General features: G+C 54.6%; 2 protein-coding genes across 2 annotated transcripts in view; one reads left to right on the plus strand and one right to left on the minus strand.

Annotated features, from left to right (window-relative positions):
• Positions 1-1,174: 1,174 nt before the first annotated feature.
• On the plus strand, positions 1,175-24,870 carry RAB15 (RAB15, member RAS oncogene family). Its single transcript, XM_041758140.1, has 7 exons — positions 1,175-1,484; positions 18,296-18,356; positions 19,414-19,474; positions 19,973-20,050; positions 20,734-20,823; positions 22,017-22,082; positions 22,213-24,870. Exons 1-7 carry the CDS (start codon positions 1,361-1,363, stop codon positions 22,369-22,371), a joined length of 639 nt encoding a protein of 212 aa, XP_041614074.1. The 5' UTR covers positions 1,175-1,360; the 3' UTR covers positions 22,372-24,870.
• The window catches only part of CHURC1 (churchill domain containing 1), a 42,897-nt gene continuing 25,585 nt past the window's right edge, over positions 7,877-25,188 (minus strand). The window contains exon 4 of the mRNA XM_041758135.1: positions 7,877-8,546. Coding sequence (XP_041614069.1) covers positions 8,382-8,546 — 165 coding nt within the window. The 3' untranslated portion in view covers positions 7,877-8,381. The remainder of the gene's footprint in view (positions 8,547-25,188) is intronic.

Consider the following 25,188-nt stretch of genomic DNA (forward strand, 5'->3'; position numbering starts at 1 on the left):
AGGATTGTGCATTTGGAAGTGTTTTTATGACCATCTCTCTTCTCATCCTAGCAGAGGGGGTCAGCAGAAATTTTACCCGTTGAGATTAAAACTGGGATGAGGGCGGACACAGTCGCACGGGGTTACGGGGAAGCCAGATGGCAGGGAGAGAATTCCAGGAATGCTCTCGAGTGTTCCGGAGACAGCGACTTCAGGGGTAGGTGGGTGCCGGCCTGCAGACCCCGACCGAGGCCTTCCGGCCGGGGGCGGGGGGGGGGGGGGGGGGGGGGGGGGGGGGGGGGAGGGGGGAGAGGAGGGGGGAGGGGGGAGAGGAGGGGGGAGAGGAGGGGGGAAGGGGGGAGAGGAGGGGGGAAGAGGGGGAGAGGAGGGGGGAGAGGGGGGAGAGGAGGGGGGAGAGGGGAGGAGAGGGAGGGGGGAGGGGGGAGGAGGGAGAGGAGGGGGAGGGGGGAGAGGAGGGGGGAGAGGAGGGGGGAGAGGAGGGGGAGAGGAGGGGGGAGAGGAGGGGAGAGGGGGGAGAGGGGAGAGGAGGGGGGAGAGGAGGGGGGAGGGGGGGAGAGGAGGGAGGAGAGGGGGGGAGAGGAGGGGGGAGGGGGGAGAGGAGGGGGGAGAGGAGGGGGGAGAGGAGGGGGGAGAGGGGGGGAGAGGAGGGGGGAGGGGGGAGGAGGGAGAGGAGGGGGGAGGGGGGAGAGGGGGGGAGAGGGGGGGAGAGGAGGGGGGAGGGGGGGAGAGGAGGGGGGGCGAGGTCACCAGGCGAGGACCCACTCCCGGAGGCCCGGCCGCGCTCCCGCAGGGGCGGGGTCAGCGGGCGGGGATCGGGACGGGATCGGGGAGAGGCGCGGAGCCCCGAAAGCCGAGTGAGGCGGGGGCGGGGTGGGGCGGGGCGGGCCGGGTGGGGCTGCCCGCAGCTCGGCCGCGGCATCTCCGCAGGGTCTCCGGGGGCCGGGGGCAGGCTGGGCTGCAGTCCCCGCCGCGCACCCGCCTCCGCCCGGGGTCGCCGCGCTCCGGCGCGCTCCCCGCCCCCGCCCCCTCCCCCGGGACGCGGGACGCGGGACGCGGGACGCGGGACGCGGGCGGCGGCGGCGGCGGCGCAGGGGAAGGGGCGGGCGGGGGCCGCCGGCGCTCTCCCCTCCCACCCGCGCTCCCGCCGCGCCGCGCTCCCCGGCCGCGAGCCGAGCCGAGCCGAGCCGAGCCGAGCCGAGCCGAGCCGAGCCCGAGCGAGCGGGCGAGGCCGGCGCGGGGCCCGGCGCCGCTTCCTCCTCGCAGCCCGCGGCGTCCCCGGGCGGGCGCGCGCCGCGATGGCAGCGGCCGAGCGGGGCTGAGCCCGCCGCCCCCCGCCGCCCCCGGCCCGCGCGGCCCCGCCATGGCGAAGCAGTACGATGTGCTGTTCCGGCTGCTGCTGATCGGGGACTCCGGGGTGGGCAAGACCTGCCTGCTGTGCCGCTTCACCGACAACGAGTTCCACTCCTCGCACATCTCCACCATCGGTAAGGGGCGGCGGCCGGAGGGGCGCCCCCTCCCCCCGCCCCCACCCCCGACCCCGGCCCCGGCCCCTCCGCCCCCTCCCCCCGCCCCCACCCCCCGACCCCGGCCCCGGCCCCGCCCCGCCCCCACCGCCCCTCCCCCCCGCCCCCGCCCGGGCCCCGCCCCCCCGTCCCCGCCCCCGCCCCCCCCCCCGCCCGCGCGGACCGCCCGCCTCCCCGGCCGGGGGCGTTGGCGCGGGAGAGGCCGGGACCGCCCGGGGACCTGAGCCTCGGGCCCCGGAGGTGAGGGCGCCCCTGCCGTCGTCCGCGATTAGGGCTGGGCCCGCGGGCCCGCGCTGGGGACCCGCCGTCCGACCGGGGCAGGCCTGGGGACCCCGAGCCGGGGCAGCGCGGACCCTGGCCGCTGAGAGCACGTCCCCACACGCCCCAGGTGGAAGGGGGAGGGGAAGCAGCCTGCGCCCCGGAACAGGGGTTCAGGTGGGGAGCCGCGTCCCCCAGTCACTGGGACCCTCGGGTCAGCGGCGACCCAGTGTGGAGCCCCGAGGGGGGAAGACGGGAGGGGGGCCCAGGGATTGGGTTTCCAGAGCACAGTTGTGAAGGGAAGCCAGCCACGAGGTGGGACTCCGGGAGGACAGATCCCGTGAGCGTGTTTGCGGGTGGAAGGGGCACTTACTAGCCAGCTCCAGGACGAAGAACAGTTGGCTAAAGATTCGTATTGAGGGAGGCTGAGGAGTGAGGATGGCTGTTAGGACCCACCCTCCAGTACCTCTCTTTGATCTGGCGATGCTGGCAGCCTGCGCTTGGACAAGACCTGGTGGCTTCCCAGACGGACTGTGATGGCATCCCTTGTTCTAGGAGGGGTGGGTGGCCTCCCCTCTGAGGGGGTTCCATGCCCTTGGGCCGTAAGGGGCCTCCTCCTCGGGAAGGTGTGAGCTGAGGAAGTCCACCACATCCAGCAGCTTCCCCCACTGTGGCCCTGGAGGAGCCTCAGCACTGCCCAGGCCCCCTCTCCAGTGGGCAGAGCCCCAGCACTCAGCTCCCACTTGAGGCTTCCACCCTTCCCTCCCCGCCCAACACCTGGTCCTTGCCAAGGGAGAAGAGGGAGTGGATGGAGCCAGGAGGGACAGAGACCCGCGGTTAAGAGGCAGGCTGTGTTGTCACGTAGACCTGGAGACCTCACTTCGGGGCAGTGTGACCTTGAATACTTAAGCTTCTGAGCTTGCATATCTCATCTGTAGAATGGGAACGATAGTGCTTACCTCCCGAGGTGTTGTGAGGATTAAATGAGATCGTGTTTGTTCAAAGCACTTAACACAAAATTGGACACATGTGAAGCTGGATAAATGCTAGTTGTTACTGTTGTCATTGTCCTTGAGCTCCCCGGATCTCCTTCTCTTTTTCTTCACTATCTTCATGGGACCCAGGGTGAGGGAACAGATTCATCTTTCTCTGGAGAGCTGTGAGGCAGGCTCCTAGGAGTTCTGGAGCGTGGGCTGGGCCACTGCTTGGATGAGAGGTATCTATCTCGGAGGGATGGGCGGGGTACTGAAAGCCAAGGGAAGACTGCCTGCCTCTGGGGAAGGCTCAGGGAAGACGGTGCTTTGGAGAGAGGCCTGGGAGCGAGCGCGGGAGGGGCTGAGGAACCAGATGGGATGTGGGGACAGGTTGCAGGATGGGGACAAAGGGCAGCAGGTTAGCATGTAAGGAAACTTTCAGTGGCTATTTTATGGATGGGCTTGGTGCCAGGAACTGCTGAGCTATCACAGGGGGCTGTGGGCTGCTGGGGACTGAGGCAAGGGAGTGGTCTCTAAACTTTGCCTCAGGAGCTACAGTAGTTCGCACCCTGGTGTTCTGGCCACATTTCAAGTCCTAGGAGTGACCTAGGTTTTTCCCTGGAGCACCTTATTCATCTACCTCATTTCAGAAGCTCTTGGGCTCCCGTTCAGTGTTGTTACGGGAGCTAGTCTCCCCTAGAAGATGTGTCCTACACCTTTCCTACAGACAAGTGGGGGAACCTGTGTTTCTGAAATCTCAAGGTGGCCCTTCTGAGGCTTCTGTTTTCCCTAAGTCCCTTGCTAATCACCAGCCCTTCTTATGTCTGTCCCACCTCATCTTCTTGTTGAACACCTTGTTCCTGCTGGAGAGGCAAAAGTGCACTTTCCCCTCACAGGTCCCTGGGACTTAATCAGGGTCCCCCTGGAGCCGACCACTTTAGAGGTAGAAGAGAATTAGCAAAGGGAGTGGAAGTGTCTCTATAGCACAGTCCCCATGCCATCCGCTCAGGGCCCTCGGTATATTGACCTGAAGCCCGAGCAGGTTCTTTCCCTGCGTTTCTGATGGTTGGGTCCTTTTCCCAGGACACAGAGGACTGTTTTGGAGTTTGGATTCCATGGAAAAGAAAGAAAGCTGTCTTTCTTCACAGTAGCCTTTTGAAATCTGCCCACTGGGCTCCTTACATGTGTTTGGTTTGAAGCGACCCAAGGCACATGTGAGTCTATCTCATCTTGGGCATGTTTTTCAGCAATAACTACGACTTAGGGATGGACGGTCAAGAAAAGCTTTCCTTTCAGTGATACAGAAAGTTTCCCTTGGAGTTGGAAAGGGTGACCAGGAGGCAAATCAAGGAGCCCAGAAAATGGGGTCTACCAAACCATATTCATTAATTTATCCATTCAGAAAAAATGCATGTGTCCTGTAGCTGGGCTCAGTGCCGAGACCTGGAGATTCCACGATGAATAACACACGTCCTCACCTCTCTCGATTTGCTCCTTGTCTGAGATACATTTCTTTACCATGCTGGACATTTTTCTAGGCACTTTTCCTGGAATAACTTCGGTGAAATGGGGAAAACAAGGCATTTCACTAGTTATTGCCAAAACAGAGTTCAGATTCTTGGATCATGTCATGATGGCATCTAGGCTGGCACTTTTGTGATTTACTGTTTATGCTCGGAGAGCCTGTGACATTCCAGAGAAGGGCCTGCCAGGGAGCAGTGAGGAGACCTTGAAGGTAGGCTGAGTCACTCACTGCCCCTCTTTTTTCGTCAGCAGGTGGGCGGCTGGCCATGAGCTAGATCTGTGCCACGAGCAAGCCTTTCCCATGAGGCTGTGCTCACCCGGACAGTGGTGGTGGTGGTGGTGGTGGTGGTCGTGTGCAGGTGGGCAGCCAGCCAGGGCCTTAATGGCCTCTGCTGGTTCCTCATCTGTTTAATTAATTAAGGATCCACTACAAAGCCCTGTGCCAGGCATTTTCGAGACCTATTCAGTCCACCTTTTCCTAGTTAGGGAGGTGGCACACAGGCGAGAAGAGCCAAGGCCGCAGCAACGAGATGGAGATCCGGAAGCACTTAGTGAAGCACTCTTCACATGTGGGAGATCAATTATGATCACTGTTACTGTGAGCGAAGCTCTCGCAGGCGTCATCAGCAGCTAAGCAAGGATACGAGGGTGCAGGGGCAGCCGGGGACTGGGCAGGAGCCCGTGAGAGCTAGAGCTGGGACAAAGTGCTAGAGGAGGCCAGACCAGAAGCCGTTCCCCCCCCCCCCCCCCCGCCCTCCCCGCCCTTACTAGAAGCAGCAGGGAAGGCTCTAGAAGGAGGGGAGGCTGTTGTGGGCTGCTTTTCAGTTCCTGGAGGGGAAGGAGCAGATGGAATAACAGAGCAGAGACGACCGAGGTGGGAATTCAGTGGGTGTTTATGGGATTCTGGGCACTCTGGCTACAGAACAGAAGGGAGTTTTTAGGGGAAGAGTGAGAACATTCCTCTGTTCATCTCTCTGTCTCCCAGATTCTACGTGCATGAGGATGAAACCAAATCTTATCCCTTTATGTTTTCATAGTCCTAGTGTTGGGCCAGGTTCAAGTCTCAGAAATGTTGTTGAGTTAATGGATGAAGGAGGGCAGAGGGCATCCAGGGCCTGGCTAAGGAGGTGGGACTTGGGCCTTTGCAACGGGATAGTTTTCTGAGCTGGGGAATAGATATGGTGACAATGACACTTAGGGTACGGGTTGGGAGCGGCAGTTAAGACCCGCAGCAGGGAGACCAGTCAAGAGTTGTCAACACAAGGGACTTCCAGATCTGTTCTCTCTGCCATACACTCCTCCTGGGGCCCCCACACCAAACTCCACACCCGCTCCTATCTTCCTCTCCGAAGTGGAGAGTGGTCTGAAGCAGTCAAGCTGGCAACTTCTGCAAGGGCCTCATGTGACCTGTGCTGCTGGCCAAGGCAGGGAGACCATGTCCTATCCTACTATCCTTGCAATTCCTTAGTAGACATTGTCACATGGTCTCTGATCTTTTTGTTTTAAAGGCCACCTGGGTTCCAAGGAGGCTGCCCTGTGATTTTTCCGGTTTGACTGGTTGAACCACTGCCTGGGGCTTCAGGGAGGCTTCCTCCACCTGGCTTTACTCCTGCAGGCTCCTCTTTCTCTGGAAATTCTGTTTGAACTGGCTTGGGTGGCCTGGGGCTAGGGCTGTGGGTGACTGAAGGGGAGGGAGATGCCTAGGGAAGGATCAGGGGGCATGAATCTGAGCAGGAACCTAGAGACCTAACAAAGGAGGCAAATGCTTGGGCACCAGGTGCTCCCCACAGCAGGGGGAGCTGCCGGAGGAGGGAGGGACGCCCACTGAACAGAAAGAGCACTGACTGTGTGAGATTCCCTGTGGCCTTACCAGGCTCTGCTACCTTCAGATGCTTATTTAACATCCCTTTTCTTAGTCTCCACATCTGTAAATCGAAGAGTAACAGAATCTTTCTTAAAGGTCCTCGTGACAATTACAGAGGCTAACGGATGCAGGCACTTGGCTGAGCCCTCCATGAAATGGTAGCCACTGTGATTATATTACCATCCTTATTATGTTATTCCTAGCTCGTAAGAAGGTTGTAGACATGAATATACTGTCAGTGATGCGCTTTGAGGCCATCCTATTTGTCACTCACGCACCCAGTTGCTAAGGTGCCGGCGAGGAGCTGGGGATGCAGCAGTGACCAAACAGGACTCAGGCACCAGCTCCCTTCCAGGGGTCACGGGAGCAGGCTCTGGGTTTCATCTCAGATTCTGTGCCAGCTCCCCTCCCAGCTTGCCCCAGCAGAAGCTCTGGGAAGGAAGAGTGAGTTGGGAAGGAGTGGGGAGATGGGGACTCTGCTTGGGGTCACCCGGCCTCAGGCCCCCATTCCACACACCCCATTCCCCAAGGATATGATCTCTGAGAACAGCTCTGAAACCCTACGAGACTTTCATTTCAGCTGTTCTGCACACCTGTGCCACCTTCCCAGCTTGGCAGACCACCCCCACCTTTGAGGGCCCTGCCTCTTCTCCCTCCTCCCATCCTCCCTCGCTCCCCAGACATCCTGGTGATGAGCTTTATAGCATGAAAGTCGATATTTGGCCATTACCCTTCTACCCTGATTGCCAGTTCTTCTCAGAGTGCCTTCTTCTGTAATCTAATATTTGTGCCTGTTTCCCTGTAAAACTGCCAATTTTCTGCACAGGCGTGTGACCTCTCCTTGGCTCTCCTTCCTGGGCAGTGTGCTTCGTCAGGGGGGCCATAGAGCTTCCTGGACGATTTATTCCTTGCACTGAGGAGAGGATTAATCATCAGCTTGGTTTTATAACAGGGGAAACTAAGGCCCTAAGAAAGGTGATGGCTCATACCTTGTGTGCAGGTGGCCCGAAGTTGAACCACACCCCCTCTGCAGTTTCTCCAGACTGGCCTGGGGCATGCCCTTGCTCCTCCCAGAAGACCCTCCCACAGGCTGCCAAGTGGAACCTCTCTCCAGTGAACCAGGCTGTGCCTCCCCCACCCACGGAAAGCTCTGGGATGGAGGGACATTTGTACTTCTGGCCCCATCTGCCTACTTGACATGACCTGCTGGGGAAGTGTCCCCATCTGCCTACTTGACATGACCTGCTGGGGAAGTGTCAGGTGCTAGGATTGAGGAGTCTGGCTGGGGAACCTTTGAGGGCGAGATCTGAGTGTTGCCCTCGTATTACTATCTTGATAATATATTTACTGAGAACTCTGACTGGGGCCCCATAATCTGTAGAGAAGGCTGACCATGGCTTCAAAATGTGGGTCATCCCCTGACAGCTCTCAAAATTTTTCTTTTTCTTTCTTTTTTTTTTTTTTTTTTTTGATTTTATTTACTCATTCAGGAGAGACACAGAAAGAGAGAAAGGCAGAGGGAGAAGCAGACTCCATGCAGGGAGCCCGATGTGGGACTCGATCCCGGGTCCCCAGGATCACACCCTGGGCTGAACATGGCACCAAACCGCTGAGCCACCCAGGCTGCCCTCTCAAATTTTTTTCTCACTGATCTTTTCTCCTGGGATGTACTGACTTCATTCATTCACTCATTTATTCTTGCACTCACCCACACGTTCATTTTTTTCTTTCCTTTATTTAATTTTGTTGAATAATATATATTATTATATCTGCCTCTGCCAAGCAATGGGAATGTGAAATGAATAAGATGCTGTTTTGCCCTCTGGGAGCTCACAGTGCAGACAGTTGGAAAGTCAGGCATCCAAACCGACAAGCAGAATAGCATGCAAAACCAATGTCAAAATGCTTGGGAATCACAGAGGTGATAAATTCCTCCGGGTTGGTTGGTGAAGGCTTCACAGAAGAAGCGACATTGAAGTGGCTCCTGGAAGACCAAGTAGGGCTTCTCAGGGGCCAAAGGGTGGAGGAGGAGGTGCTGTGAAAAACACCTCATGATTTGGGGCTTCTACTCCTCTGCCTGGCGGGGCCGGCTGATAGTGGCTGGGCCATGGTCGTACCAGCTTCAGTTCAACGAGATCTTTACTAGGAGTTTGCTCTGTTGGCTCTGTGTAAAGGCCCTGGATGCCCTGCCCCTGACAAGATGTTTGCTCCTGAGGCTCCCAGCCCCAGTCTTTTTCTCTAGGAACTTTCTGCTACCTGGGTCAACATGGCCCTGCTCAGGAAGAGGCTCAGGAGGAAGGTGGAAGGGTGAGTGGTCCGTAGCTTGGCAGGTCTTGGCTGCGTCAGCAGTGAGCAACAACCATTCAGGAGCAGGCTCTGGGAGGCAAGGCCCAGGTCAGGGATCTGCCAGAGAGGAGCAGGACAGGATTAGCTGGAGCACACAGCACATGTCACAGAGGCCCTATGTAGATCTGTGCCCATTGCAGTGGGAAGGGCAACAGGAAGGGAACTGGAGTGTCCTGTATACCTACTATGTTCACAGGAACAGTTGTGCTTTACACATATGAGCCGTTCAGTGTAGAGAGGTCATCATACAGTAAGGGGCAGGGAGTCCCCAAGCTGGCCTTGCTAGCATTCAAGAAGTTTCTCAGTACATTCTTCAGGTTAGATCCTCCGAACAAGTTTATGTGTATGTGTGCACACATGTGCACAGGTGAGGCTGGGAACCCCCTGAGATCCCAGAGAAGGGAAGAGTCTTGCTCTGCTTCCCCGCCTCCTACCTCCACCTTTACAACAAAGGAAAGAGTAACATGGGTCCCTCTTCCTCTTCTCTTCCAGAGAACTTCAATCTTGATTAAAGTGTGTTCTTGCCTGAGGGATATGTGCTGTTTCTCCTGCCCAACATCCTGGTCCTCAGATCTTTGTGCTGGTACCACTTGTCACTCAGCCCAGAGGTCACCAGTTTAAAAGGTCTTTGCTGACCAGCCAATCTAAAGCAGCTTTCACAGGATCTCTTCACTCTCTACTCCACTATTCTGCTTTTGCCTCTTAATGTCACTCTGAAATTATTTGTTTGCTTATTATCTGTCCTCCCCCCTAGAATGGAAGCACTCTGGAGACAAGGGTCTTCCTGTATTACTCACTGCTGTGTCTTCTAGTACCTAGCTTAGTTCCTGGCACAGAGTAGGCACTCAGTGACAGTTGGTTTGAATGAATACATACCCGGATGAATGAATGCACGCATGCATTTTCCGAGAGGACTTTTGGTCTTCCTGAGGGGGCGCTGCAGCCTGTGTTGGTGTCTTGGGACTCCTAGACTGATGAGTAACTTACCATGCTACACCTGTGTTTAGGACTGAGAAGAGGTGGAGAATTCTGTAAGGGGTGAGCAGTTTCCAGTAGTTTCTAGCTCTTCTGGTCAGCTACATGTCCTAGGGGAAGTTCAGACATAGCTGGGAGCAAGAAAGCATGAGCAGAGTCCTCTTTGGTGAATGCAGAGAGGAGGGATTGGGCTCTTATACTAAAGGTCACTATTGCCTGTGTCTCAGAGTCATTGCAGGTGTCTGATGATTCCCATCAGCTCAGCCAGCTGCTGGAGTGCCTTGCAGTAGTAAGCACCTGGGCCCAGGCACTCTGGACAAGCCTGCCTTCCAGCCTCCTGGGACTCCATGTTTGCCTGGGAAATCCTTCTATGTGATAGCGGCCCCTGGGTTTCCAAAGATTGACCCTTTAAGGTTTTATGTGAAGATGGTAGCCTCTAGAGGTGTCCTGATTCCCATATCACCTCTGAGCACGTCGAAGGAGTATGTGTGTGTTTGTGTGTGTGTGTGCGTGTGCATGTGTGTGCATGTGCATGCGTGTCTTAAAAAAGAAAGGAGGGGGACACCTGGGTGGCTCAGTGGTTGAGTGTCTACCTTTGGTTCAGGGTGTGATCCTGGGGTCTAGGGATCAAGGCCTGCATCGGGCTCCCTCTGGGGAGCCTGCTTCTGTCTGCCTATGTCTTTGCCCCTCTCTCTGTGTCTTTCATGAATAAATAAATAAAATTAAAAACTATTGGAAAAAAAGGGGGTGGTTAGAGTATCATTCTGAATTCTGCAGTCTTTCTTGTGGGTAGCATCCGCATCAGAGCCCCTGACTCAGGGTCCCGGAGGTTAAAACAGGGCCTTGGATTTAGAAGATCAGGATTCTGCCAAAGAGCAGGGCCTCCTCTTTTATTTCTGCTTCCCATCCCTCCCAGGGAGAACTGGTATGAATGCTGACAAATGCATTTGCTGAAAGCACCCGGCACACCTTCTCCCCAGAGCGAGGCCAGTTTGAGGGACAGTCCATTTGCAAGTGGGTAAGAGGAGGAAGTCAGGTGGCCACTTGCAGTCCAGCATATAAGGAGGCTGTGTCCCCAGACGGAAGAGGAGCAAGGCAAGTAGCAGGTCCCTACCTGGTATGAGGGACTTTGGTGTGCTGGGACCCTTTGTCTCGCATCTTCTCTTGAGATTTGTCTCTTAGCTTGCCTTCTGTATTGTTCTTGTGTCCCTTCTTCCCCTCATTTGTCCCTCAGTTAGGGGGAAGATGGCATCATCAGTCTCTTGGTGTTATGGATTTTCTCTCTTGCCGAGAGAAGAGGGTTTTGAAGTGGGGATTACTGTGATGCCTTCTTTGGGGTGGCAAAGTCAGGCAGCCACCTCCCTGAAGGGTCGGCCTTTCCCTGAAACTTGTTTTGCAGTTGTTCAGGATGGCCTCCTTGGAGGTGACCTCCTGCCACCACCACCCCCCTGCCGTGAGCTCCGCATGTCCAGCACTGGCTGGTTTCCTGCCAAGGAGGAGCTGGGGGCCTTTCCTGAGTTTAGGGCTTGGTAACTGGAGCCAGCATGGCCCCAGGGATTGGGTGTCTGCCTTGGGTTTCAGGTGGATTAAGTTGTTCCTGTTATGGCGTCTCATTGCTAATGAAAAGGCTCAAGTCACGCTGCTGGTCCTTTGGGCTGTGGTTGATCACGGTGATAACATTTGGCACGCAGAAGAAACTTATTTCCACTTGAAACATGTGGCACTTGGCAAGCAGGCAAGCTGGCACCTGACATTAACCCATTAGGTGCTGGCCTGCCAATAGGTGCACCCTCACGTTGCCAGAATTTAGGTTGTAGGCAGACTTGGGGTAGGGGCATCTGGGCTCCATGGTGGGTGGCATTTTCTCTGTTTGCTGAGACACCGTGGCTTAGTGCTGGCCCCTTGTCTCACCTCCCTGCCCTGTCCTCTTTCCTCTCCCCAGTATGAGCCCCCAACTTCCCAGAGCTCTTTCTGTCCCCCATCCCCCCCTACAGTTCCCCCATCTCCTCATTTCCTGGGGAACTGGTAGCTTCTTCAGCTGACAGTTCATAAAATTCTGTGTGTCAGGCCCTGTGTTCCTGGCTTTCTACCTTCTCTCAGAACCCTCACATCAATTCCCTGACATCTGGGATTGTCATTCCCATTTTACAGGTGGAGAAATAGCAAAGAGGGTGAGAAGACCATGCGGGCGATGCGTGTGGAAGGCAGGATCAGAAGCGAACTCTGACCACGCAGTTGTATTCTTACTGACCAAGCCACTGTTCCTTGAGCCACACTCACTCCGTGCTTCCCAGGGCTCTCTGGGGAGGCAGATGGTGATGGCAAGGGTGTGCCCTGTTCCCTTCTCTCTACGGTCTTCTCAGCCCCTCGCTGCTGGACTGAAGGGGCAGTAAGTGCGCTGCTGTTTTACCACCCACAGTGAGCCATCTCCCCTGCCCTGTCCCTCTGTCCCATTCCAGCCCCCAGTACCCAGAGGCCAAACCTTGCCCCTCCTCCTCTTCTCTGACAGCCGCCCTGTCACTGTGCTCCAGGGCTCCACTTGTGGCCTGGCTATCTCTGAGGGTTCCTGCTGGAGAAGCAGAGGCTGTACGGACAGGGACACAGCAGGAAGAGCCAGAGGCCACGGATGTAGTGAGGGCAACACTATCCACAGTCCTAGGCAGGAGGCACTTAGCTGAGGAGCTTTTCTTGCCAGTGTCTGCAAGGCATTCACATGGCAGGACACGCATCTCTGCTCTTGAGCCACAGGCACCCATCCTCATGCTCTCTGGGCCACTAATGGAATTACCACTTGATGCCTGGCACTTTGCTGAATTGGAGGCAGAGATTTTAAAGACAGAAGATATTGTCAAATACAAAATACACTCTCTGCCCCTGAGGCACTGTACATTTGGATGGGGCTAGAAGACAAAAACTAGGAGGCAGCAATAAGCAGGGAATTGGGAGGGGGTTTCTTCCAGGCCCATAGTCGACACATCTTGCCTGCCTGCCCTGGTGGGGGGTGTGTGTTTCAAGCTTCACTGGGGAGGGCAGATGTGCTATGAGGATACCCATGGGCTGGAAGGTGGGGTCTGTGCCGGCATCAAGCACCCCCAGCCCCCACACTGGCCAGCATGTTCTGTCTTTAGGCATCACTGCTCCTCTGCACATCTGCCTCATGTTCCTCTTGTTACCAGATGACTAATCCCCTCGGCACCGTCTGGAGGGAGCTGATTTAATTGGCTTAGCTAGATTGCCTTGCCCACGTTGGCCAGGTCACTTTGGGGGTCGCCAGCAAGCCCTTTGATGGAGCAAGCCTCCTGTGGTCAGAGAGCCACCCCTGATGCTTCTCCTCAGAGAACACACTGCACCCAGCCCTGCCTCCCTGAGCAGAAGCTCCAGGCTGGGCAGTTCTGGCCAGAGAAGGATGCTGGGTGTGGCGGACACCGTGCCGGGCACATCTGAATTACTGAGAAAAACAATGAGCTGCTCGTTGTGCTTTAGATTCTGGCTTGGCGGAGGGCCCCATCTTCCTGACTTTCTCCTCCAGGGCTCCCAGTGTTTTCAGGAACGTCTGCCAGAGCTGTGTGGAGGCCGTGTACTTGGTTCTTCACAACACAGTGTGCCCTGTGCCTGGGAAAAGAAGCCGGCTCTCTTGTAGGGACAGTGACGTGGCACTGTGCAAGGTGATGCATCTGGGCTTAGTACAATCCTGAACGGTCTCAAGGAGCAAAGGGTTCCCTGAAAATAGGTTATGGGGGGCTTGCTCCATGAGTGCCCAGGGCCTCACTTCTAGAAGCCTCGTGATAGAACAGCTGTGGGGTATGCCAGGGTGTGGCAGGAGAGGCAGTAAGATTCTGCAGCCACTGGTCGAGGGAGCAGTACCCTGCTGGTGGGTGTTAGGAGGCTGGTTCTCCAGTTCTGGTTCAGCTCCAGGGTGGGAGCATGAGGAAGTGACCCGGCCTCTCTGTGCCTCCAGTAGTAATCACCACTCTTACCTGCTTCACAGGGCTGGCACAAGAACTGAGGGCTCTAGATTCCTTAGCTAAGGGGTGTGCCACAGTTATAACTATGAGGATAATATATTGGGTGTGGTGCTGCCTAGAGATGGGCTAGACAGTTGGTTCTCAAACTTGTATGCCCCAAATTTAGCAGGTCTGGTGGACCTGGCTCCCCAGTGATGTTGATGCTGCTGGTCCCTGAACTAGGCAGGCACTAGACCAGGTAACCATTACCATGTCAAAGGTTCTCTTGGCTTGTTTGCCTGGCTGCTCTCTGGGAAGCTGTTATTCAGCAGAAGGAAGGTAGGAATGAGAGAAGGCCCTTCTACCATGTACAGGTGCTTCACACCTGTGGCCTAATTCATATCCCACAACAGCCTGTAGGAGGCCAGTGGGAGCCTCATCCTGCAGGTAAGAAAACTGAGGCTCAGAGAAGTTGAAAGTTGCACAGCAAGTGCTGGAATCCAGATTCAGACCCAGGTCTTTCTGATCCCAATGCTGGTGGATAGCTGTTTCACAGTATTAGGGCCAGACTTTCCTCTAAAAATCACCCATCACCCTGCTAAAATCAGAATTCTCTTGCCCTTGCCCTCAGATTCTGAGTCAGTGGATCTAGACCAGTCAAGATAGCACCTTTTAAAAAAAAATAAATCACTCCAGGTGATCGAAAGCTGAACACCTGCAAAGCACACCTGGAGAATGGGCGCACAACTATGCCGCCTCACCTGACACTGCCTCACCTGATGCTTCAGGTGCAAACTTCAAACTGCAGTACATATTAGAATCATCTGGAAAGCTTATTAAACTAGATTCCTGGGCCCTGCCCCCAGAGTTTCTAATTCCATAGGGGTCTGAGGTGGGACTCAAGAATTTGCATTTCTAACAAGTCCCTGCTGATGCTGATGCTGCAGACCAAGGGACCATACCTTGAGAACCACTGGCTGTCTTGGGACGCCTAGGTGGCTCAGTGGTTGAGCATCTGCCTTTGACCCAGGGCGTGATCCTGGAGTCCCAGGATCGAGTCCCACATTGGTCTCCCTACGTGAGCCTGCTTCTCCCTCTGCCTCTTTCTCTTGGTGTCTTAGTGAAAAAAAATAAATAAAATCTTAAAAAAAAAAAAAAAAAAGCTGGCTGTCTGGAAGTGTGGCCTCGCCTGGAAGTGTAACTAAGCATCTTGGGCCTCACCTCACAGCTATCATATCAGACTGTGCATCTTCACACAATCCCCAAGTGGTCTGTGTGCGCTTTAGTGTTTAAGGAGTGCTGCCCTAGAGGAGCTAGAGGGGGAACACACAGGGGATGGAGGTAGGTGGGAGGATCTCTCCTCCCCAGAGAGTTTGGAGATCAGCAAGGAATGGCCAGACCATTAGGATGAGCACCCAGGGGGGGCTGATGAAGAGCTGAGAGCTGAGGCTTGGGAAGGATGGAAGACTCTTCCCTAAGGAAGGTGGAGGGAACAGAGGCCCATTCTGAGGAAATGAGGTGGGCCTTAGGAGCGGCTTCATCAGGCAGCAATCATCTCACCCTGGAGAGGAAAAGGAATACCGTGGAGTGTGTGGCATTAAGGGGGGGCCCAGCTGGGTGGGGTCATTGGCTGTAGGGAAGGGGATAGGTGGGCACACCTCCGTGTAAACGGTGTGTTCAACAGCTACAAGGGCCCCACTGAGGTGGGAAAGCAAGATTCTATGGGTGACCAGCCAGGCCAGAGTTTTGACTGCTCTGCAGGGCTCAGCAGCAGAGAAAACTAACAGTCACACAAGGGGGATGGAGGGGCCACAGATGAGCACAGTCATGGCAGGCCAGGGGTGGAGTGGTAGGTGGGCACAGCGGGAGGTCCAGGCTATGGACCAGAGGGAGTAGAAAGAATGAGTTCACTAGAAGATCACTGGGCTGTACATCTTTTTTTCATTAAAAAAAAGGGGGGTGCTTGGGTGGCTTAGTTAAGCATCTACTTGTAGCTCAGGCCATTATCTCAGGGTCCTGGGATCAAGCCCCTCATCAGGATTCCTGCTTCTCCCTCTTCCTCTGCCCCTCCCCCCTCTTGTGTGTGCTCTCTCTCTCACTTTCAAATAAATCTTTTTTTTTTTTTTCAAAAAGAGTGGGTGGGAGAGGAAGATCTCTCAAAAGGCCTAGACTTACTGTGTTTCTTGCTTAGTGCTTATGAATAGCCAAAATGGAAACATTCTACTTTACTTCTCCGAGCTCCACAGATTTTACTGGGTGGTCAGGTGGATCTAAGTTGTAAGAGGAACGGATGTAGGGGTGCTGTGGGCCCCCAGAATCCCTCAGTGTCAGTCCCTGGCCACACAGCTAAGAAGTGAGGGAAGCAGAAGGAATCCAAGCCCAGCGTTCACTCCCAGGGTGGCTGCCTCTTCTAACACCTGCTTACATTCTCAGGCTGAGTCCCCTAGTGTTGGGAGCTCCTCCCCAGCTGAGCTTTGCTCAAGGACCTACAGAGAAACCCACATAGGGACGCCTGGGTGGCTCAGCGGTTGAGCGTCTGCCTTTGGCTCAGGGCATGATCCCAGAGACCTCAGAGAATCAAGTCCTGCATCAGGCTTCCTGCATAGAGCCTGCTTCTCCCTCTGCCTATGTCTCTGCCTCTCTCTCTGTGTCTGTCATGAACAAATAAATAAAATCTTTTAAAAAAGAAAGAAACCCACATAGTTAAGTCCTCTGTATCTAGTTAATTTATTACCCTCACCCCCCTGAAAAGCAGTGCTGGGGGTAGCATGGGCTCTGGCATCAAACAGGCCTGTGTTCCGACCTCTGCCACCTGCTGTGCTGACTTTGGGCTAGTTATCTTACCTCTCTGGGCCTTTGTCTCCTTTCCATTAAGTTCTGTAATGTCAGGGATCGTATGTCCTTTTTAAGTCCCCATAGAAGTTTGTGGAATAAACAGAACTTTCTACCTCCCTCCCTGCCACCTTGTGACCACTTTGCACAAGGCACTGTCCTTGACCAGGCTTGCTGGACTAATATGAGGAAGACCTAGGTTGATTATAAAATGGACAGAATTGCTGGTTCTCCTGGGAAGCCAGCACTGTACCATTAAAGAACAAGAATTTCCTGATTCCCTTCTGTGCCAGGAATGGTGAGAAGCAAATTCTTGATAACTATTTGAGAAGGGGGTGAGCATGCTACTGCCCCAACAAGGCCAGGGGCCCTCCACCCTCGTTTTCTCAGCACACTTGGAAGAATGGCTGCCAGATTGCCCATTTGCAAGAGTACAGCTCAGTAGATATGAATCAGTTTGGGCAGGCAAAAAATGATTCACGTCTGACCAACTTGATTTAGTTTGGGTTGTCTGTTCTCAATCTTTTCCTCCCCTCTAGTTAAATGATGATTGGTCGTGATGGGAAGAGGCAAGAGCCTGAACTTAATCTGTCTGTGTTTGTGGAAGCTGAGGGACAGGCCAGAGAAGGGGAGAAGCATTCTCATTGGTAAAGAACTAATGCTGAGAGGGAATAGCAGTGGTGTTGGGGACTCTGGTACCTCTGGGGTCTTCGGGGCTATGCTGTGCAGCCTGGTGACTACCATCCATCTGGAACTCTGCCTTGACTATGTCCTCCACACAAAAACTGGTTAATGATGCCCATTCCTGACCTGTCTCCAGGGACTACATGAAGACTTAAGCTTAATTAATCTACTAGATGCAGCTCTTGAATCACTGGGCACAGTGCCCAGGCACAGTTGGGACTGGGAAGAGGCATGGTGATAAAAATGTCTCCCTTCATCTCTGTCATCACTCAGATTCAAGTCTGTGTGCTGCTGGTGCTGCTGACTCTTCCTGCAAGTTTCCCCAAATATGGTTCTGCCTTGGGCTGGAAATGATTTCGGGTCTCAGGTCTCGTGGCAGCTTAGCTCCTCAAGCCCTTGGGCAGATGAGCCTGAGAACCCTGTCTATCTCCCCCTCTCTCTCCCAGCAGCATGCTGTGCCCTGCCCCTTCCTCTGGTCACTGGTGGTCATTTACAAGCACCCATGATGCACCAGGACTGTACTCGGTTATAGTAATAACTGCATCCACTGAGTGTCTCCCAGGTGCTGGGCACTGTATCTCGTCTGGTCTTCTTGTCCACCTTCTGAAATGATTGGTGAGGTCTCCATTTTACTGATGAGGAAATGGAGATGCAGAGAAGCAAGATGCCCAAAGTCATAGCTATAAGTGAAGTGGCCAGAGTCAGGATTCAAGCTCAGGCCTGGCTTCAAAGCCCATACTTCTAAATAAAGGAGTAAACAATAATGCTTCCTCGAGTAAATGGGGGCCAGTCAACAGTAGATCCACCAGGCCTCCTTGGTGGGCTTCTGCTAGCTGCTCAGGGCTGTGTACACAGGCACACAGGTCCTTCCCCACATCCCTGACAGCATCACATCCCCTCCTGGTTAATAATAAGGCGGAGAAAGAAAAAAAGAAAAGAAAACCAGGCAAACTAGGTAGGTTGCTATTCCTAGGGGTTAGAGTTCCAGGGTGGACAAATAAATACCCACAGTTCTTTCCAGAAATGTAAATAGGAAGACCTCATAAGAGTAGAGGGAGACACATTTGGGGGTTGAGTGAGGCAGTGATGGCATGGATTCCCTTGTACTCTCACTCTGCCCTCCTCCTACCCCTCCCCCACCCAACCCTTTACTGCTGGCAACTCTCAGGTCAAGGAGGAAGAGAGGCCCCATTCAAAGCCCAAAGTCCCAGACCCTTCCTTAGGCTCAATCTTTGGCTCAAGGAGGCCCTTACCTCATGCCATCTTTCTGCCAATATTAGGCCATAGGCAATCCCTTTCAGTGCGAAGGGTCTTTACCATTTGGTCTCAGCACTACTCTTCCTAACTTCCTCACTCTCTTCCTTTCCCCAGGCGTGGATTTTAAGATGAAGACCATAGAGGTAGATGGCATCAAAGTGCGGATACAGATCTGGTGAGTTGGGGAGGAGGAGGAGGAGATGTAGGCGGAGAGACATGGGGCTGCTCCCTGGCTGCCACTGCTATGTGGTGAAAGTCCTGGTGAAAGTCCTGAGGCCCCATCTGGGATAACTGGCCACCTCTTCTACCTAGAGAAGCAGATGTCTCAAAGCCCATCTCCTGCTCCTATGAACCTTACTCTCTTTTTTTTAAGAAATTTTATGGGGGGATCCCTGGGTGGCTCAGCAGTTTGACTCCTGCCTTTGGCCCAGAGCGAGATCCTGGAGTCCCTGGATCGAGTCCCATGTCGGGCTCCCAGCATGGAGCCTGCTTTTCCCTCCTCCTGTGTCTCTGCCTCTCTCTCTCTCTCTCTCTCTCTCTCTCTCATAAATAAATAAATCTTAAAAAAAAAAAAGAAAGAAAGAAATTTTATGGGATTGGCCACTATAAGTCACCAAAAGGCAGGAATTAGAAGGAATTGGCAAGCTAACCAGTGTGGGTTTGTCTTAGGATGAGGCTTTGCCCCTGGGCCATGCTGCAGTGCATAGGAGGGAGGGTTACACCCCATATTGAGAATGGGGGATCCTGCGGAGTGGTTTCCCCAGGACAGCATGGTGCAGTTCTCATCAGCAGCCACAGGGCGCCACTGTGGCTCTCTGGCCTGATATTCCTGCAAGTGCAGCCTTTGCCAGCCATTGGGAGCTGCCTCCAGTTTGAGAATGCTGCAAGCGTTGCCTTCAGAAGCCCCAACCCAACCGAAGGTAAAACAGCCCAACCTGTCTGAACAATGGCCGAATTCTAAAGAGAGTTGTCCAAGGCCCAGTTTTGCTTGGGGCTCCTGGCACAGAGCTGGCAAGGCTCCATAAGCCGGGTCAGCAGCAGATAATCAATCAGGCCTCTCTCCTGCAGAGTCAGGTATGTTCAGACCCCCTTGGGGATCAGAGCTCCTCATTTTTCACCCTGTAGCTCCCCAGTTTTTCCTGCAAGGGTACAGGGTCTCCCAGCTCCTGTTCATCCCTTCCCCTCTGGTTCTATGGTCCCTGCTCTTCTGATGGCCTGGCCTTCTATTGCAGGGACACAGCGGGGCAGGAGAGATATCAGACCATCACAAAGCAGTACTATCGACGGGCCCAGGTAAGCCACCATTTTCAGGGTTTGGAGGTGGGACACCACCATCCACACTCTCAGCTCTGGATATGTGAGATATTTATGCCACTGACTCCCAGAATAGGACCCTCAGATTGTCTGCTGGGGAGGGCAGCCGTGGGCTGTCTTGTGGTTGTTCCCTGGTCACTCATTCATTAGTTATTTTCTGAGCACACACTACGGGCAAGTCCCCCAGCCTCTTCCGCACCCTCCACCCTCCACTCTGAGCCAAAGACCCCAGGCAGGATATTTGGTGCCTTCCTACCTCAGAGAGTTCCGTGATAGGTCTAGGGCACAATGGCTTTGGGGGTATGAAAGAGAAGGAGACATTTCTGGGTGCTGAGGGATCCTTATTATGCTAAGCAGGGAGAAGGGAAAGTGGGATCCAGCATTTATGGTACAACACCTGCTTCTGGACCCACATGACTGTGCCCTGACTCTGTATGCGTCTGCCTCCCCATCTCTCTCCTTCTCTCTCTCATTCAGGGAATATTTTTAGTCTACGACATTAGCAGCGAGCGCTCTTACCAGCACATCATGAAGTGGGTCAGTGATGTGGATGAGGTAGGAGATGGTGCCTCTCACCTTTGGGGGTGGGGGAAGGGTGCCTCAGGGGGGAAGGTGAAGTGAGGGCCAGATGGGAAGGGCTGAAGCTCTCGGGTTGGTGAGCAAACACTCCCAGGAAACCTTACCTTTCACAGGCCCAGATGAAGGCCTCTGGGTGAGTAAGACATAAGGAGGAAGCCCCTGCTGCCATGCCATCCACACTCTGTACCCCGCCAGGCAACCATGGCTGTTTCTTCCTTGGAAATGAGTTAGGTCAAAGCCTACCTACCCTGTGACCGTCTTCCTTCCTGAAATCTCAGGACCAGGAGGAATCATGAGACTGGGGTTCTGGGCCTGGCTCTGGAGCCTTGGGCAAGACATTTGAACTCTCTGAGTCCTCATTGGTAGAGCGAAGGGGTGGACTTAAGTGTAATGTCCTTGCCAGTTTGGATACCGGTTCTCTAACCCCAGGAATTACCAGTAGTAGCCAGAGTCTCTTACCCTAAGCTGTCTCCATGACAGCTCCCTGGGGCCCCCGGGTCAGCCCTGGTACTTGTGGCCTCACACCTGCACCCAGTCAGCCTGCTGTATCCCTAGGGCTCTTAAGTCCGGTGCTGGGATGGAGGCCAGTGGACTCAATGGTGGGAGGTGAGGGGAAAAGGCAGCACTCACTGGCAGCTCGGCCTGTCCTTTGTCCCTAGTATGCACCAGAAGGTGTCCAGAAGATCCTTATAGGGAATAAAGCTGATGAAGAGCAGAAGCGCCAGGTGGGAAGAGAGCAGGGGCAGCAGGTAAGTGGAGCAGGCTGTCCCAATCCAGACCGGGGTCATTTGTCACCAGGGCCAGTCCTGAGAGCAGGGACCTGGGATTCTATCCTCATCCTCGGGCACCCTGGCTTCTCCCACAGTTCCCTAAGGCTCTGGGCATGTGGCCATCCTTGGGAGTTTGCTTTCTGTCCTTTGGGACAGGGATTTGGGGTCCACCCCAAAATTAAGACCTCTTGGGCAGCCATTGCCCCAGCTCGAGGTGTCCCAGAGCAGGACTACCCACTGCTAAAGGGGCCATCCAGTGTCCGTGGTGAGGAAGGGCTTTGAGTGGCTGGCTTCACCAGCAACATCTAGGCAGGGCTACTATCTACAGGTGTCCCACCCCACTCCTTATCCTAGAAAGGGGTAGGAAGGAAAATAAAGAAATGAAGGGCCCACGGTCGGAAAAGCCACGGGGCAGAGAGGGTAGGAAGGTGGTGCCGAGGGACACCACCCTCCCAGAGGACAGAAGGATGGATACTATGGAGACAAGAGTCATCCACCCACTCCAAGGGCCTCAAGAGCTTTTTTTCCCCTCTTTCAGTCCCTAGCACTTAAAATAAAATGGATTTTCGGTATACAAAAATAATATAGGGTCATAGAAAAATCTTAAAGTAGAGGCAAATCCTACTTAGAATAAACCCTCCCAGAATAGTATTTACCAAGCACTATGTGAATGGCCAATGCTAAGCAATGACTTTGAGACGCGTGCTCTTTCCATCATAACCTGACTTTGGTTGATAGACACCCCCACCCCCCTTTCACAGATGGCAGTGCTGGCCTTAGAGACAGTAACTTGTCCAAGGTCGTATAGCTGCTGAGTAGAAAGCAACACTGAGTCTGTTTGACCCCAAAGCCCATTTTTCATGAATTCGACATCCTGCACAAGATTGTGAGGTGTCTGTCTCCTGATGTATGATGTGTGTGTGCTGGGGGCAGGAGCATGTCCATGTGCAGGTGGGCAGGGAGTGCGGGCGGGGGAGGGGGGGGTTTGCGGAGCACCTTTTCCCATCTTGGCAAGCCTTGTTATCTTGGAAGGGGCTCCCGCCTGGTCTGAGAAGAGACCTGCTGTGAGAAAATGTCACAGCACAGCATGGGCGGTGAGGGCAATGGCAGAAGTGCTATGGGCGCCCCCCTTCCCTTACTGACTTCCTTTCAGGAATGTTCTTTTCTTGCAGCTGGCTAAGGAGTACGGCATGGACTTCTACGAAACAAGTGCCTGCACCAACCTCAACATTAAAGAGGTGAGAGCTCCCCTGCCTCAGTGGCCCTGTCCAGTAGAGTGGGGGGTGGGGGATGTGCTGGGACAGTCCCAGGGCTGCGGAGGGGAAGAGGGGGCGGCGCCCCACTAACCTGTGACCCTTGGTTTCCCAGTCTTTCACGCGGCTGACAGAGCTGGTGCTGCAGGCCCACAGGAAGGAGCTGGATGGTCTCCGGACACGTGCCAGCAATGAGTTGGCACTGGCCGAGCTGGAGGAGGATGAGGGCAAACCTGAGGGCCCAGCGAACTCTTCGAAAACCTGCTGGTGCTGAAGGTCCTGCGTGGTGCCCCTGCCGATCCCCGTCCCCTCAGGAGGCCTGCGGCAGACAGGGAGTCGGGCTTTGCCCTGCTTCTCCTCTCACTCGGGTGACCCTGTGGAATGCCAGTAGCTGCTACTCCCCTGCCTGGCCCTGAGAGCAGCCCTGCTGTCATCTCTGAGCAGCCTCTGCCCCCCGTCCTCCAGCCTGAAGGGCTCCCCTCAGCCCATTTCCCCGCCGCGGGCCTGCCATGAGCCCCCAGGATGTTCCGGGCACCGTCGCACTGCCCTGAGCTCCCCAGACAGTGGCCACGTCTAGAGTGAGGCCACTTTAAGGCTCCTTCTTTCTCAGTGCATCATGTCCCCCCTCTCTGCTTTTCCTGTCTTCCTTCCACTTCTCTTTCTTGTCCCCTTCCCCTCCAGCGCATCCTGAATCAAAGCCCCTCCCTCCTCTTTCCCTCTGTGTCCTACCGTGTGGCTGCCGATACTGCTTCTTTGTTTCCTTTCTTCCTAACCCTGTCCAAGGGAATGGACTCAGGCTCATGGGGTTGTTTCATACTCTTCTTCTGGGAGAACCCCCCACCCTGCTTTGTGAAGGGGCCAAAGCCTTGGGGGTGCTTCTTCCTCTCTTTCCCTCCCCACCATCCCTTCTCGTGCTGTGGGCCTGCCTCGCCAGTGATCTGGGAAAGTGGAACATCAAGGTAGGAAGGAAGCACTGAACTGGCAGTCCTCAAGACCAGGACTGTCCCACCCTTCCCTGCCTGCCCCCCACCCACTCCCAGCTTTGGCCTTGCTTGGCTGCCTGCCCACCTGCACTTTGAGGGAAGTGAGCTCAGAAGCAGGTGCTTCAGAGAAGAAAAGAAAATGTTGAGGGGAGGCAGGGATCAAAAGTCACCTCCGTTCTCTACCTCCCATGCAGTGTGTACACAGTTTCTTCCCACCCGGGCTCCCGGATTTGAATAAAGGTGTGTACCAAAGCCTCAGGGTGCCACAGGGGCGAGCAAAGCCCAGGGGGCCAGTGATATTGACAAGCCAACCACGCACCCCAGCAAGGGGAGTGTTTGGTAATGAAGGGCTAGCCCCTGTATATCAGGATGAAGCAAAGGAGAGGAGGCCAGAGACAGTATTGTGCAAACCAGAGGGGCATATGGCAGCGACTTCCCTTTCTCTGTAAGGAGGGCACTTCCCCACAGCCTCCTGGCAGGTGAAAGGTGACATGGCCACTGAACCCAGCCTTCAGCTCCTGAGCTTTTCTTGAGCCTCCAAGTCTGGGGAGGAAGGGCAGGGACTTCACAGGGAGAGAGAGAGAAGGCCCCGGATAGAAATGCTTGGTGCTGTTCTCTTCAGCCTTCCAGACAAAGTGCTCCTTTGCCCCTCTAGCTCCTTGACCAGGAGCCACCTGCACTGTGGCTACAAGAGGAGGGAAGTGGACTCCCTCCTCCAGAGCTCTTTGTTCCGGAAGAAGTTTGTTTCTTTAACCCCACATGGCCCAATGGTGGCTTGAAGGAGGCGTTTTAAAGAAGGAACAAGTCAGTTCTGGGCCCTGGCAGGGTTCCTCCCCACCTTCCCAGGGTTGGAGGCTCATTCTTAAGCTGCAAATTAGCTGATCACATGGCTAGGGCTGGAGCAAAAGCAAAGAACCAGGCCCTGAACACTCACCAACGAAGACCCAAAGTCCAGGGCACACACATGTGAGGGATGAAGAGCCCCACTTCCTTATTCCTCCCAAAAAAAAAAAAAAAAAAAAAAAGTGGGGAAGAAATCACCAAACCTTTCCTCCTGACTCTTGCCAGAGTAGGAGAAGGTAGCTCAGGATGTAGGAACAGGGATAGGCTAACATAGTGGAAGGAAAAGGAGGGCAAGAATAGTTATAAATTGTTATTAATGAGAAACTTAGATAGCAGACTCTTTAGGATGAAGTCATGACTATGGCTGGGATGCTTCCTTGAGGACTGACTCCTCAGGTGTCAGGACACAGCATCACACTGAGGGTGGGGAGACGGTGACGCCAGCCCTTGGGGTGCCTGCAGCCAGGGGCTTCAAAAAGTAGACGTGCTGGCCCTTGGCTCCACCCTGTGGGTCAATGTTGCTGTATTTTGGAAGGGAAAACACAGGGTGGAGATTTTATGAACTGAGCAGCCCCAATCCATCAGGGCCACAGCTGGGGAGAGGCATGGGAGCAGGAGGGTTGGAGCTTTAGGGGCAGCTACACTCACCAGGTAGCGCAGTCGGCATTGCACCCCTAAACTTCTCCAGTCCAGGAGGTGGCCTGGGATCTGGCATTAGGCCCAGACTGTTGAGCAGGCGCTCCTGCCTGTTTGCTCCTCACCACCTCTGCACCTGCTGTCTTGAGACTCAGCCCGACCCCAGGCATCCCACCTGCTGCCAAGCCCCCACCATCTCCCTGTGACGGGTGAACTTTGTGTACTGTGTCTCGGGTTCAATGTATGAATTGTGAGCAGGGTTCATCTATTTTAAACACAGATGTTTACAAAATAAAGAATATTTCAAACCACAGGTGTGGCTGCCTGTAGGAGTCCCCGGGAGCAGTTCTCACTTGGTCCTCGGCAGTTGAGGGGGAGAGGGAAGGGGCGGTGCTGGGAGAAAGGCTCCAGAACCTGGAGCAACAGCAGTAGAATAACAATGAAAGCAGCAAATTGATCATCTTCCTCATTGTATCCTTCCCAGTGGCACCTGTAGGGGAGCCCCAGCAAAGCCCCCATGGCTCTGCAAGGGGCTTACAAATGCAGAAATAGGATGGAGTCACTGGGAGGATGCCAAATAGCTATGTCTGAAGAAGTCTTTAGAGCCAACAAGGCTCTCCTCTGTCTGG

The sequence above is a fragment of the Vulpes lagopus genome, chromosome 6 (assembly GCF_018345385.1).
Source record: "Vulpes lagopus strain Blue_001 chromosome 6, ASM1834538v1, whole genome shotgun sequence".
NCBI lineage: Eukaryota > Metazoa > Chordata > Mammalia > Carnivora > Canidae > Vulpes > Vulpes lagopus.